The 15,906-nt window shown below is 45.2% G+C and overlaps 1 protein-coding gene across 1 annotated transcript; it reads right to left on the minus strand.

The window, feature by feature from the left end:
• Nucleotides 1-3,489: 3,489 nt before the first annotated feature.
• LOC119463725 (uncharacterized) lies at nucleotides 3,490-6,115 on the minus strand. Its single transcript, XM_037724549.1, has 3 exons — nucleotides 6,092-6,115; nucleotides 4,819-4,975; nucleotides 3,490-3,956 (listed from the first exon to the last, which is right to left on the minus strand). The coding sequence occupies exons 1-3, from the start codon at nucleotides 6,113-6,115 to the stop codon at nucleotides 3,490-3,492; spliced, it is 648 nt and encodes a 215-aa protein (XP_037580477.1).
• Nucleotides 6,116-15,906: the final 9,791 nt, after the last annotated feature.

Below are 15,906 nucleotides of genomic sequence, written 5' to 3' on the forward strand. Positions count from 1 at the left end.
AGCAGACCGTTACAGTTGTCACAACATTTACCTATATTATGCAGGGCGTTAATTTTTAAGGTTTTATGGAATTTTTAGAAATCGCCTGAGGCAGGTTGCATAATTCTTATCATTGAGCTGGGTTATTCGATGACGCGGACATCATTAGCACGAGAAATCAAACGGTCATCATCATCAATCATCATTAGCACGAGCGCATCCGCGGAGACTTGTTGAGCGCAGCACGGACCACCGTTTCCGGGCGTCGGAGCCACGGACGGTGTCGACGGGCTGGGGTGGTTTCCTGCCAAAGAGGGAAAGAACCCTGCGGAACGACCGGAAACAAAAGCGACGGCCAAGGACGCAAGGACGCAGGGGATTTTACCACCTATAATGAATGTTAACAACTTTGCTGACATGCCAGGCAGAGCTGTATACATCAGCTGGCAAGTAGTGCTTTTCGGTGTTTTTTGTTTCGCGAAACTTGGCAACGTTAGAGCTTGGGTTTAGTGGTACTTCACTGTTTCATTGCACGTTGGCTATACTATCGGCACTATACGCATCCATTGCCGTTTGATGCATGTACGAAAGCGCCTGCAGAGCTAAGTCAAACGACTTAAACGGAATTTATTTTTCCTCAGTCTGTATGAAATACCAATTGAACAAATAAACGCAAAATAAGAAATTCAGGGCCACTGCGAAGAAGTGAGTAGCCGACATTACCTAGTTAGCCTAGACGAAGCTAGTGAAACTTCTGGATTTCTTTATGCAACCTTATACTTTTTGTACAGCTGCTTACGCAGCTTCCATAATAATAACTGCGCATACAGACCACATCATAGTGGAACAAAGCAACACTACTCAAATAAATGAACATGAACTAACTCATTTTGCAAACACGAACAAGCTGAAAGCCTTACTTATATTTCAAAACACGGAACAAAAGTGCGCCTATAACATTTTATTTATAATAAGTCTCTTTCCTTTTCTTTTTGCAATATGTACGCAAGTGAGACTCTAGATATCGCTAAATGCCAAACCTTATTGCTGCATATAAATGGAGAAATGTGGCAGTCAGGGAGCCCTTTAGCCCGCCTCCTCTAGCGCGCATATGTGCTTACATATTAAATATTATTCCCTCGCTCTATTTTATTCACAGAAAGGAAAGCTAACTTCTCGCACAGTAGTGGCATAGCTCTCACACTTGCCTCACAAACCAGAACTCACGAGAGATTGGAAAACATTCTTTTGCGGCGAGCAAAGGGTACGGCGCGCCAAATAAATTGCTAAGCAGGCTACGCGTCTTCGTCTGCAGTGTTCAGTGAAGGGCGGGGAAAAAATACAGGCTCGACTAAGTAAGAACTATGAGTAAAGTTTGGGGAGCGCAACGTCTTCGTAGTGTAAGAGGAGTTTACTAAGGCCGCCGTTCTGGGTTCCGAAATGAAAGCCCGTAAAGCGCTTGCTTTCCAAGCAGCGTGTGTTTCGTTGACCACTCCGCTCCGTAAGCTCCACCTGAACCACGCTGAGCTTCCAATTCGTTAGCTAGAAAATACAAATAGCTGTAAACGTTTGCGTGAGTTGCCAGATGCACACCAGCTTAAGCATCCTCCGTAGCCATACAAGTCACATATTTTTTTACAGCGAAGCGGTTAAGGGCTAGGTTCCCCAGGTTCGTGTCCGCGTGTAGAAAAAAACTATCATCATCAGCATTAGATTTCGGTCTATGTGCGTGGAGGTTTGGCTCCATGGGCTTGGCGATTTCCCGCCAGTTGTGCCTTAGCACAGGTGTCAAAACGGATGATTGATGTCCCATTGTTATATTCCTCGCCACCGCCGATGCCTCTTTCTCTTTCAAAAGTGTCGCGATACTTGGCGGCGGCACGTCCCACCAATAGTAGTGCCCCTTTGTCTCGGGACGTAAAGATCACGCTACCGCTGTTATCAGCTAGCAGTTGCCCTTTGTACTCGCTATGGGACGGACGCTCGTTTAACCACATCGTCTAGGATCCTGATGTCAGGACTCTGACGATGCAATGCAGTGTGTCCTGGCTATGAACGCTGTAGCTCATACGCTAATCTATGACGATGCGGTGGACTTGGCGCAGCAAACACACTACTTGGCCATCACGCCGGGCGAAGACAAGACCCTGGTGTCCTTGCTCTGTCACGAACATGCTGAAGACGCTCAATATAGTTAATAATGATAATATATAAATTCACTGTACAGAGCAATATTTACTTAGCAGACCCACCATAGTCACAGCTTCGCTTGCTTCTATCTTCACAAGTAGTGCAAGGGTTCAGAACTGTTTTTTGTTTACAGCGAGGATATATATATATATATATATATATAGAGAGAGAGAGAGAAGCCGGCGATTACACGCAATACGTCAAGCTCGGAAAATGCTTTTATGTAGCACGTATTCAGCAGCAGAAAGCGGTATCAGGAGTTCCTCGTGTTGCTCTACAGTTTTCTACGTGACACTTTTCATCTAATTATTATATTTTAAAAGTTGTGTAATAATTCATACTAATTATATAATTAGGCGGAATGCAAAAATAATCTGAGTATCTCCAAACGAGGGCAAACAACATTACCTTGGTTCTGTCCAGCTACGTAGCATTTTTATATTTTTAAAGTTCGGCCCAAGTCAAGTGAAACACCCTGTATACTGTGTTGTTAACAATGTGAACCTAGTGCTCTTGTCTATTCTACTCACGCCAAACTTATATTTCCTTCTTGTACGTAGTTGCGCGTTGCATTGCTAAACGAATCACGCACTACGAGGTTTACGGCTACCGCAGGCAACTTGTGGTGGTCTTGCCGTATGTAAGTGCGTTGTCTTGAAGGTTCCAGATTTTAAATCCTATGTTTAACGAGCCTAAAAGCTCTGACAGCGAGCGAAGGCATATTCACACGGCACACATGCGCATATCTACTGTTTCAACACCGCGTATCTGCACCGTTTGTGTGCCTCTTGTCTCATCTTATCCACTGTTCACCACGTTGAACAAAAACCAGCTATGGTCCTTCCTAACGCTGCTGAATCACCTTCATTCTTTTCTACCAAACGCAGTGTTTCCTGGCCGTCACAGTCTCCGCCCTCGTGGCCTGCGGAGCCTTCGCGAGGGAGGAAAAAGTCGAAGGGCGCACAAGACTTCTGGGAAGTGGTCTCGGAGTCGGCGGCTACGGCCCTATTGTTAAACCCGGCCTCGTCGGCGCTGGTCCCGGAGGTGCAGGATTTTTATTACATTTATTTATGTATTACACATGCCTACAGTGCTGGAGTTGGGCATCATCGTTTGGGGGTTAATTACAAACATGAAGGTCAAAAATAGAACGTCGCCAAAAACAGCATCAAATCAGTTATAGTACTAAAAATACAATCATCGGACGGACGGACGGACGTCCGTCCGTCCGTCCGTCCGTCCGGACGTCGCTAATTTGCCTGGTTTCCAAAAAAAAGCAAGTGACATTAAGAAAGGCCATGTTTTATTGACAGTGCCATTTTAGCCGAGGTATCCTCCGCCGAAACCGGAACCAGCATTGTGCCCGAACGACGATTGTCCGTAACCTCCCCGGTGACCAGCAGTTCCGCTTCCGAATCCAGCCGAGCCGTGCCTGTGTCCGGAGCCGAATGCATTGGCGCTAGAGGCCGAGAATCCCGAGGTGTGGCTGTAGCCACGGTGGTTGTTGTAGGCATTGACGTGCCTGTTGGCAGCACGACCAGCGAAACCCGCGGATCCGTGGTTGTAGCCCGCAGCGCCCCCGCGGTATCCTCCCTGGTGACCGCCGGCCAAAGAGCCGTAGCCGGACTGGTAGCCGCCACCGTAGCCGAGGCCGCCACCGTAGCCGAGTCCACCGTAACCATGGTGGCCGTATCCGAGACCACCGGTGCGAACGAGGCCGGCGCCACCCACTACCGGCCGGACGAGACCAGCTCCGCCATAACCACCGAGCCCTGCTGCACCGTAAGCTGCGTTCACGAAGTCATACACCTGGACGTCACTTGAACTGCGACATTGGACTGGACCTCCCACATTGACTTAAAAAGTGCTAAAGCGTGTCGCCTTTTGCACCTTTTCCAAAGGAACTTCAAGAATGAGTCCAAAACCTTGAAGGAAACTTTGTATCTTCCTAATATTAGGACGGTGTTAGAATACTCATGCGCAGCGTGGGACCGCTTCACAAAAGTTCTTGAAGACAAGTTAGTGCGTGTTCAGAAAAGGGCTACAAGATTCGTCGCGGGCATCTACGACTACAAAATTAGAGGTTCACAAATCCGGGGAATTCTAGGGTGGAAGTTGCTGTCCACACGCAGAAAAATAATCAGGTTAAAGCTTTTACACAACATCAACAGCGGTAACAGAGGAATCGACCAGAACGTATATTTAAAACAACCTCATAATCAGTCTGAGAAACGTGACAATTCCAAGAAAATAAGACCCTACCAAAGTCGTATTAATGTATACAAGTTTTCATTCTTTCCGCGAACAATTGCAGAATTAAATTGTACTCCCGGATGAGATAGTGTCTGCACACAATTTTTCATTTACCATAGAGAACTTTACATGAATCTGTTTTAGATAATACTTCCATTGTACTGTAAAATGCATAGTGTAACCAATTTTAAAATGGAATGTTTTTGGTATTGGATGTGTTGTCTTCCTCTCTAATCACGATGATTGTATTTTTAGTACTATAACTGATTTGATGCTGTTTTTCGCGACGTTCTATTTTTGACCTTCATGTTTGTAATTAACCCCCAAACGATGATGCCCAACTCTGGCACTGTAGGCATGTGTAATACATAAATAAATGTAATAAAAATCCTGCACCTCCGGGACCAGCGCCGACGAGGCCGGGTCTAACAATAGGGCCGTAGCCGCCGACTCCGAGACCACTTCCCAGAAGTCTTGTGCGCCCTTCGACTTTTTCCTCCCTCGCGAAGGCTCCGCAGACCACGAGGGCGGAGACTGTGACGGCCAGGAAGCACTGCGTTTGGTAGAAAAGAATGAAGGTGATTCAGCAGCGTTAGGAAGGACCATAGCATTGAAGAAAACCAGCAAGTGTAGAGTTGTCATAGCTCCCCATGCTAACCACTTCGCCAGCAGGGCGACCGATAAGGGATTCAGTAACTTGTTGAAGGTGAAGTCTTTCGGCATATTCTCTCATACCAGACGTTACACAGACTGACTGGTACTTCTTGCGACCAATTTCGCCATTTAGCTGCCTAAACGGGCCTATTACAGATGTGACATTAAAAATGATACGTAATATTCAGGTCCCTTAATTTGGAACTATGATTCCAGAACTGGATGCAATGTAACCTTGCAGGCCAGTTTGAGTGGGCTGTGCATTACTGTGTAGGTGGATTATGAATGATATTAGGCTTTAAGGAGTAATATTAAAGAGGAATTTAAAGAGTAAATATTGTAGAGTAACAGCGAAGCGCCCGACCTGCGCCTTCTCCGTACTACGGCTCAAGAAGGCGTAGGTCACCCCTAGCGGTTAGGTATTGCACACCTAGCGGTCAGTCTTATATACAGAAGTAAGATTCATTTTCACGCACAGATAACGAATTTCAGGAAATTAAGTATTTTGAGACAATTAAAACCTAAGTTGCAATTGTTTGAATATAACAGTGGATTTCTTAAGTATGACATCGAATGAGCCACGAATCATTCCTTAAGATTGCAACAATTAAATATAAAATACAGAAATCCTGTATTTTCTAAAACAGTGCCTCCACACATGCATTTTAAGAATTCATAAGGTCGTCAATTTTCTACAAACTCACGGGGCACATATGCTAATATGGTGCATGCTTCTCTAAATTGTTCTGATATTCTTATCCATTTATATGCATGTTTCATGTAACAGAGAACACCGAGTTCAGCTGTTTATCTGTTTTAGAAAGAATGTGGTCCCAATATTAAGAACCCAGTTTCTTAGAACCTCCTCTTCTTTAGTTTTTACTGAAATCTGTTTCTCAATTAAGGGTATCGTTGCATTATTTGTAAAAAAATCTAATGGTAAAAAAATGAATTAGTTATACCAATTCCTCCAAATTAGCGAGATTACTCTTTACTCATCTAAAAATCATCTTACCTTCATTGCTGTGGTGACTCTCATTCTCCAGCAAATTCGTCGCTGAACGACAGACACAGGGCTTCTTAGCGGGGTGGATCGACCGTTGTCAGTGACTGGATCTCTGTCACTCGGTGGTGCGCCCTTTATACCCGACTCAAAGCTGGAGTGAGACGGTCAAGTGCAAACACTAACACAGCAAACGGCGGAGATGATTCGTTTCTACGAGTTGGTCAGACGTTGCCGCCGGCCCGCTGCTCCCAGCACCGAAGGAATCCAATCGCAGAAAGTCAAGACGTTATCTCTCAACTAAAACGTGCTTTGACGTTCCTCCCGGCGTTCAGTAAAACTTATGCTTCGTCTAACAATATCATACTCTCTAGCTCCCCTGTTATTTTTTAAGCTCACAGTATAAGATCTGTACGTGTGGGATGTCAGCGAGCACTCATGAGCTCAAGCTCTCTGGAGTACTTCCAAATCATGTGCTGATTCGTGAGTAGATGCTTCAAGAGAGCTTAGAGCTAAACCAGTTGGTTTTCGTTCAACGTGGTGAACAGTGGATAAGATGAGACAAGAGGCACACAAACTGTGCAGATACGCGGTGTTGAAACAGTAGATATGCGCATGTGTGCCGTGTGAATATGCCTTCGCTCGCTGTCAGAGCTTTTAGGCTCGTTAAACATAGGATTTAAAATCTGGAACCTTCAAGACAACGCACTTACATACGGCAAGACCACCACAAGTTGCCTGCGGTAGCCGTAAACCTCGTAGTGCGTGATTCGTTTAGCAATGCAACGCGCAACTACGTACAAGAAGGAAATATAAGTTTGGCGTGTGTAGAATAGACAAGAGCAGTAGGTTCACATTGTTAACAACACAGTATACAGGGTGTTTCACTTAACTTGGGCCGAACTTTAAAAATATAAAAATGCTACGTAGCTGGACAGAACCAAGGTAATGTTGTTTGCCCTCGTTTGGAGATACTCAGATTATTTTTGCATTCCGCCTAATTATATAATTAGTATGAATTATTACACAACTTTTAAAATAGAATAATTAGATGAAAAGTGTCACGTAGAAAACTGCAGAGCAACACGAGAAACTCCTGATACCGCTTTCTGCTGCTGAATACTTGCTACATAAAATCATTTTCCGAGCATGAAGAATGCTCGCGAATACACGCAAATTGCCTCAAGCGGCCAGTCGTGCGGCCGTATTGCGTGTAATCGCCGGTTTCTTCTCTCTCTCTCTCTCTCTCTCTCTCTCTCTCTCTCTCTATATATATATATATATATATATATATATATATATATATATATATCCTCGCTGTAAACAAAAAACAGTTCTGAACCCTTGCACTACTGTGAAGATAGAAGCCAGCGAAGCTGTGACTATGGTGGGTCTGCGAAGTAAATATTGCTCTGTACAGTGAATTTATATATTATCATTATGAACTATATTGAGCGTCTTCAGCATGTTCGTGAAAGAGCAAGGACACCAGGGTCTTGTCTTCGCCCGGCGTGATGGCCAAGTAGTGTGTTTGCTGCGCCAAGTCCACCGCATCGTCCTAGATTAGCGTATGAGCTACAGCGTTCATAGCCAGGACACACTGCATTGCATCGTCAGAGTCCTGACATCAGGATCCTAGAAGATGTGGTTAAACGAGCGTCCGTCCCATAGCGAGTACAAAGGGCAACTGCTAGATGATAACAGCGGTAGCGTGATCTTTACGTCCCGAGACAAAGGGGCACTACTATTGGTGGGACGTGCCGCCGCCAAGTATCGCGACACTTATGAAAGAGAAAGAGGCATCGGCGGTGGCGAGGAATATAACAATGGGACATCAATCATCCGTTTTGACACCTGTGCTAAGGCACAACTGGCGGGAAATCGCCAAGCCCATGGAGCCAAACCTCCACGCACATAGACCGAAATCTAATGCTGATGATGATAGTTTTTTTCTACACGCGGACACGAACCTGGGGAACCTAGCCCTTAACCGCTTCGCTGTAAAAAAAATATGTGACTTGTATGGCTACGGAGGATGCTTAAGCTGGTGTGCATCTGGCAACTCACGCAAACATTTACAGCTATTTGTATTTTCTAGCTAACGAATTGGAAGCTCAGCGTGGTTCAGGTGGAGCTTACGGAGCGGAGTGGTCAACGAAACACACGCTGCTTGGAAAGCAAGCGCTTTACGGGCTTTCATTTCGGAACCCAGAACGGCGGCCTTAGTAAACCCCTCTTACACTACGAAGACGTTGCGCTCCCCAAACTTTACTCATAGTTCTTACTTAGTCGAGCCTGTATTTTTCCCCCCCCTTCACTGAACACTGCAGACGAAGACGCGTAGCCTGCTTAGCAATTTATTTGGCGCGCCGTACCCTTTGCTCGCCGCAAAAGAATGTTTTCCAATCTCTCGTGAGTTCTGGTTTGTGAGGCAAGTGTGAGAGCTATGCCACTACTGTGCGAGAAGTTAGCTTTCCTTTCTGTGAATAAAACATAGCGAGGGAACAATATTTAATATGTAAGCACATATGCGCGCTACAGGAGGCGGGCTAAAAGGCTCCCTGACTGCCACATTTCTCCATATATGCAGCAATAGGGTTTGGCATTTAGCAATATCTAGAGTCTCACTTTCGTACATATTGCAAAAAGAAAAGGAAACAGACTTATTAAAAATAAAATGTTATAGGCGCACTTTTGTTCCGTGTTTTGAAATAGAAATAAGGCTTTCAGCTTGTTCGCGTTTGCAAAATGAGTTAGTTCATTTTCATTTATTTGAGTAGTGTTGCTTTGTTCCACTATGATATGGTCTGTATGCGCAGTTATTATTCTGGAAGCTGCGTAAGCAGCTGTACAAAAAGTATAATGTTACATAAAGAAATCCAGAAGTTTCACTAGCTTCGTCTAGGCTAACTAGGTAATGTCGGCTACTCACTTCTTCGCAGTGGCCCTGAATTTCTTATGTCGGCTACTCACTTCTTCGCAGTGGCCCTGAATTTCTTATTTTGCGTTTATTTGTTCAATTGGTACTTCAAACAGACTGAGGAAAAATAAATTCCGTTTAAGTCGTTTGACTTAGCTCTGCAGGCGCTTTCGTACATGCATCAAACGGCAGTGGATGCGTATAGTGCAGATAGTATAGCCAACGTGCGATAAAACAGTGAAGTACCACTAAACCCAAGCTCTAACGTTGCCAAGTTTCGCGAAACAAAAAACACCGAAAAGCACTATGTGCCAGCTCATGTATACAGCTCTGCCTGGCATGTCAGCAAAGTTGTTAACATTCATTATAGGTGGTAAAATCCCCTACGTCCTTGCGTCCTTGGCCGTCGCTTTTGTTTCCGGTCGTTCCGCAGGGTTCTTTCCCTCGTTGGCAGGAAACCGCCCCAGCCCGTCGGCACCGTCCGTGGCTCCGACGCCCGGAAACGGTGGTCGGTGCTGCGCTCAACAAGTCTCCGCGGATGCGCTCACGCGTACGTGAGTCGGACGCGGCCGTGTCCGGACGCAGATCTGCAGCCGTGGGAAAGAAGGATTTCCCCCCTTTGTCAATTTCGCGCTTTGCTTTCGCTTATGCTTCGCGTTATTCCGATGTCTTATCTGCTTGTTTGTCGCGCGAGGACTGCGCTTACTGTATTAAGCCTATGAGGGCAACCTTCCGAATAAAAACGAAAAAAAAAGAAAGCACTAACTGTGCCTATACTGGCTTAGGCTTTTGCTGAAAAAAAAGCTACGGCAGGTACAACGCCCACAAGGATGGTTTGGTGGGCTAGTTGGTAAAGCATCTTAAAAGGGTAATAGCGCACAGAACTGGGGACAGAGTGAAGAACAACAGGCCACCGCGCTAGTTTACAACTGATACTTTATTGGAAGGAGCAACACATATAAAGTGTTTGGCCTTGCTAGCCTTACCATTGGCTGTTTCAGCCTCATTTCTCGGAAGTGGTAACGAGTTCAAAGCCAGAACATTGTGGTAACTGCACCTTATCACATGTCTATTTATGCTCTCCTTACTCCCTCTCATGCTGCTTGTTGCGCGCGCTCTCTCAGGGGGAGGGAGAATAGGTAAAGATGGACGACAGATCGACCGTAGCTGGAAGTGGAGGAAGACGGAGATTAAACGCAGTGTTCGGTCGATCATGCTTGTCTCCGTCCGCAACCTCCTGCCCGCGTCACATATATGAATTGACAGCTTACGCGAGATTGTTACAATGTTTAAGAGGTTTCTGCAAAATTCATATACTTCGAAATTCGCGCTATATATTTTCAGGTGGTCTATAATCAATGTATTTGTTTTACATTTGTTGTTAGGTGCAGCGCACAGAATCGCGATATGGTATTTTATTTATGAGTTACAGCGTTGTAAGGATGATATTCAAACGTTTTAGCTGCGGAGCTGCTTAAGTCGGGCGTAATGTGTATGCTGAATCCAAAAATGTGCGCCGATCCTGGCGGCAGTGCAGAAAGGGTCCAAGCTCAATAGCACATACCCCTGTGAACTAGCGAAGCTCTGCCTGGCTGAGTCCAGCGAAGCATGGTTGGGACTACTTCAGCTTAATCAGTCATCGATAACCAATCGATAGCCAATCAATAGGTAATCCGGAAAATTCCGGAATATACTGGGGTGACATGGTATATATAGTCCTTAGCCTAGCCGAAATACGTGGCCAATACCTTGCGATAGCCAATCGATAGCCAATCAATAGCTAATCGATAATCGACAAATAATCAATACATTCCCGAAAATGTTGGGGATGACTTCGTGGTGCTTAGTCTAGCCCAAGTACGTGGCCAATACCTTGCGATACACAAGAATAGTAGAACGTTACCTATCAAGGAAGGGGTCAGGCAAGGAGACACGGTCTCTCAATGCTGGGCAGGCCATGTAATGCATAGGATGGACAAACGCTGGACCATTAGAGTTACAGAATGGATACCAAGAGAAGGGAAGCACAGTCGAGCACGGCAGAAAACTAGCTGGGGTGATGAAGTTAGGAAATTTGCAGGCGCAAGTTGGAATCAGCTAGCGCAAGACCGGGGTAATTGGAGATCGCAGGGAGAGGCCTTCGTCCTGCAGTGAACATAAATACAGGCTGATGATGATGATGATAACAACCTTACGATAGCCAATCGAATGCTAATCAATAGCTAATTGATCAATAATCAATAAATTCCGGAAAATACTGAGGTTGACTTGGTAGGGCTTAGCCTAACCCAAAAGCCAGGACTCGCTAGGTGCCCATCAGCTCCGCTGTCTCTTTAGCATTCCACCTACAGTGCAAGCTACGGTAATTTTCTTTTAATTTTGCAATTAAGAAAATCTTCAAAAATAGACGGACTGTCTAAAAAAATTGATTTCCTACAATTAGGAGATATCAATTTCAGTGAATGCATGCACTGTTCGCTTCACTTTGCTGAGCGCTAGTAGGCTTTACGGGGATGTGAGCCAGCCATTGTATTTTTGCTTGCTTATGGCGATATGAGCCATTATTTACGGGATAATGAGCCATTGTTTATGGGGTATGAGCCATTGCATTAGCCTTACGTGGCGGACGGACAGGTTTCCTCGTTGGGTAGGTATATAAATGCTTACGTATCTTAAAAAAAAAAACACAGGATGGCGAGTGAGCGCAGTGAGATTGGAGATGGTAGCAGCGACGAGGTAGAATTTCATTTGCACACTGGAGCAAAGGCAATGAAATCTGAGGATGGTGGAAGAGCGCAGCAAAACTCCGGAACTTGAGATAGAGCTGGCAAGGCCAACAGCGCTTGCGATCAGGACATTTTTTATTCCTGGTCTATACATAAACGACATTGTTCGAGACTTAAGAGGAAGCGTTAGCTCTGGGTCTCCTATCTAAATACATAGGAAAGGAGAAATCGTTTTTTTTTCGGCAACCACTGCGCCAAATTCGATGAGGTTCGTTACAATTTAAAGAAAAAGTTAGGATCGAGGGACTGTGGAAAGATATATGTTTTTTTTTATTTAGGCCGTCAATTAGAGAAATGTTAGAAATTGCGAAAAAAGGTATATTAAGTGTGCAATTCTGTAGCTATGCCAGGAATATGATATCGGTACAGATTTCTAAACTTCCGTCTTCCATGTTATTGAAGCTTACGAATCTCTTAAAATTGTTGTAAAAACAATTCAGGCCTTCAATAAAAAATACAACTCTTACAGACACAAGGAGTTTACTTTATCGCTCAAATGAAATAAATTTCATTCAAATCGCTCCAGGGGTTATATCAGAAAGTATTTCTTTGAATAGGTGGCATCGAAGTTGGCCCCGGCCGAGCTGAAGATTCCGCTAAACATGCAAGGTCACATTGTACGCAAATGATTGCATAATCAACTGCTCTGTAAATTGCCTCTGAGATACTTGCTACTCTCAACAATACAGCGATTGATACAGTGTTGGCGTCTAAAATGGAATGTAACAATAAATGTCGCGAAATGTCACTTCAGCTCCATTACGTGGAATTGACTCCAATCATGGTGGCATATTCGTTTTGCGATTTATTCAAACGTACCTTGCCTGGGATGAAGAGACTAACGGCAGATGAACTCTGCCTGACTAGGGTCTCTCCACCCATATATTGCTCAGAAGCGATGAGTAAGCAAGGCTTACTTTTGTACGTTTAAAACAATAGTAACGAGCACAAAAATGTAACGAAAGAAGGATCAGCGTCACGTTAGACACTTCAATAGCAAGAAATTCAAAGCTAAAATAGGAAGACATGACACAGTGCCTCACCATTCATCCTCAACAGAAACGCAATCACGCGAGAAGTAACGGTGCTCGTGCTTGGAAGCTGCGGCTCGTTTGACTGCCGATGCTGCGCTGCGCCGATCTCTACTAAACCCTTTAAAATGTATATATATATATATATATATATAGAGAGAGAGAGAGAGAGAGAGAAAGAGAGACCCGTCGGATTCACAAGTCGCGACATCATTAACCATTCATTGCAGAACGCTTATGATTCCTTATAGCAATTTTCTACCAAACCATTGCAAGCATGTTTCGCATTACGTAGAAGTCAAGTGGAGTTGGGGAGCTTCAACTATTTTCGATATGTATGTATGTATGTATGTATGTATGTATGTATGTATGTATGTATGTATGTATGTATGTATGTATGTATGTCACGGGATCGAATCCCGGCCGCGGCGGCCACATTTCGATGGAGGCGAAATGCATAAACTCCCGTGTGCTTGCGTTGTAGTGGACGTTAAAGAACCCCAGGTGGTCAAAATTAATACGGAGCCCTCCACTAAGGCGTGCCTCATAATCAGAACTGGTTTTGGCACGTAAAACCCCAAAAAGAAGAACGTATGTATGCATGTATGTACGTATGTAGTATGTATATACGTATGTATGTATGTACGCGTGTATGTACGTATGTATGTAGTACGGCTATATCTAACCTATTTCACGCCGTTCTTCACCGACAAAACCAAGTCCTTTAAATTTCATGCAGTGATGGCTGGAATCGAACCCGCGTCAAATGGATTCTTCAAGCACCGCAGCACGACGCACCAGCTCTGCGCCACGAATGCGAGCGGGTAGCGAGGAAACAAGTCTGAGCGTTCGCACGCACGGCGCACCACGAATCGCGAAGGCCACGCGCAAGCGTCGCGGCGGGCCCGCTAGGTGGCATTACGCGTCCTGAAGAAAGCTCGAGGGAGAAGTTCTGCTGCAGTACACACCTCATTATGCGTTTCGGCAGTAGCGGTAGCAATACGGTGCGCCAATACAGTGAGGCTAGTCGCATTAACGTCGAGATTCATCGTGAGATGGCTTCGACCGAAATTGTCTGCCGAAATTGTAAGCCAAAATCAACGCCAAAGATATACCAGATTTGACAACGAATGCGCGCTTTGTAAGTGACAGCTGAAATCTTCCGTCTACCTCTAATCACCGTACGACGACCCGATGAAGCTGTGTCCATGCATGCGACGAGACCTCGCCTGCTTGTAGAAAGGTGAGACTTTCACTCCGTCTGCACACTGATTGGCTCTCCTTGTAGGCTGGCGTGAAGAGCCCCAAAGGCCATTGTACTATACAGACTGCTGCATATTTCACTGCGTATGTTCGAATCAAAGGTTTTGCGCTCACTGCTGCACTGTTCTTGCTGAAATTTTCAGCAGGATCGCATGTTGCAGTCCACGTTGTTTAGTGCAAGACTTGCGAAAGTTAATTTCTGGTTTTTAAGAAAAAAAAAGCCGGCAGATCCCACGCCCAGTGGGAATCGATGTTATGCGAAGCAGTGAGCGAGGCAGTACGCCAAATGTTATTATCAGCAAACGGGCTTATATTACCCGTGCATGCCGATCAACAAAGTAGTGTGGGTTAGCGCAACTGTGTTATGTGTAATAATGAAATAAATTCCCACATGAAACCTGAACATGTATTGTCGACTCGTAGCTAGGTACCACTAGAAACACACCGACTTGTTATTAGAACAGTGCGTTGTATTCAATTGATTGAATGATTCACTTGTTTGCCTTTTATTTAGCTATCCGAGAGGGACCACCGAGTGTACGTTTGCCCATTCTAGGCCTGTTCTCCAGAATGGGTGCGGGTCTGTGCGTTACAAGATACAATGTGTTGTACTTTGCGCGCATACCACTATCCTCTTGACAAGTGCCATGCATGACCTTCGTCCTGATGAAATCGCTGCGTGGATGTCTCACACTGTGTTTTTGCCTAATTTGGCTCTGGTAACTTGCAGTGTGTAACCATAATAATGCACAAGCATACTTACTACAAACTTCAAACGGATTCCAACATGTGCATGCATATATATATATATATATATATATATATATATATATATATATTGTGACGCCGTATGCAATAGTATATGGGACGCTGTCCAAGCTGAACGCGGCCGGAAGGCCGCGTTCAGCTGTCTGTGCGACTGTCAGATCAGAGCCTGTGACGCTCCCATTAGCGTCACAGGCTCGGACAGTCGCACATTCGCCTGCCAGAAGATCAGAGCTGCGGCGAAGGAAAAAGCCACACAAGCGCAAGCAAAACAGAAGCGCTATTATGGCCACCGCCGTCGACGTGCCCCTGCGTACAACATCGGAGACGAGGTGCGGGTGCAAAGAGGCGGCAACTGCGCGGGCAAGAAGCTACTCGCAAAGTTTGAGGGGCCCTTCACCATTACCGAGCGCGTAGGAGATAATACATGGCGCGTTAGCACCTCGGATTCGAGCTTTGGACTCGACCGGCGGAAAAGAAATAACTTCGCCGTGCACGTGTCACGCCTCAAGAAAAGATTACGCTGATTGGACTGAACTTTCGTTTTTTTTTTTGCCAGGTCCGCAGCGTGGCCGATTGTGATGTGGAAGAACGGAACCGGGGCTCGGCTGCTTGCGCGAGGAGCGAAGTAGAGGAAGTGGAGGTGGGCGGATGATGGAGCAGCTGGACCCAGGAACGGGTGCTGTCTCTGTGTCTTCTTTATTACGTTACAATATATATATATATATATTCGATGGGGTGTGATGAACTCTAACGGCCACCATCGAGCAGAACATACTCAGAACAACAAAGCATCAGTGAATATTCTAATTTTTCTTGGTATCTTTTAGAATATTCGCGTTCCGACAGCAAGCGTACTTCTTAAGCCTATGCTGGCAATGATGTGCCTTGTCAAACTTTACTGATGCAGATTCATCTGCGAAAGCATGGAAATTGAAACAGGACCATGAGAACAGTTTTATTCATTCGGCCACACAGCTTTAGTGGGCTTATAGCAAAATGTTTCGACATTGTCTATTGATCGCATTCTGTCCTCCGTCACTTCAAGCTGCTTTCGTCAGA

Source organism: Dermacentor silvarum, chromosome 9 (assembly GCF_013339745.2).
Source record: "Dermacentor silvarum isolate Dsil-2018 chromosome 9, BIME_Dsil_1.4, whole genome shotgun sequence".
Taxonomy (NCBI): Eukaryota; Metazoa; Arthropoda; class Arachnida; order Ixodida; family Ixodidae; genus Dermacentor; species Dermacentor silvarum.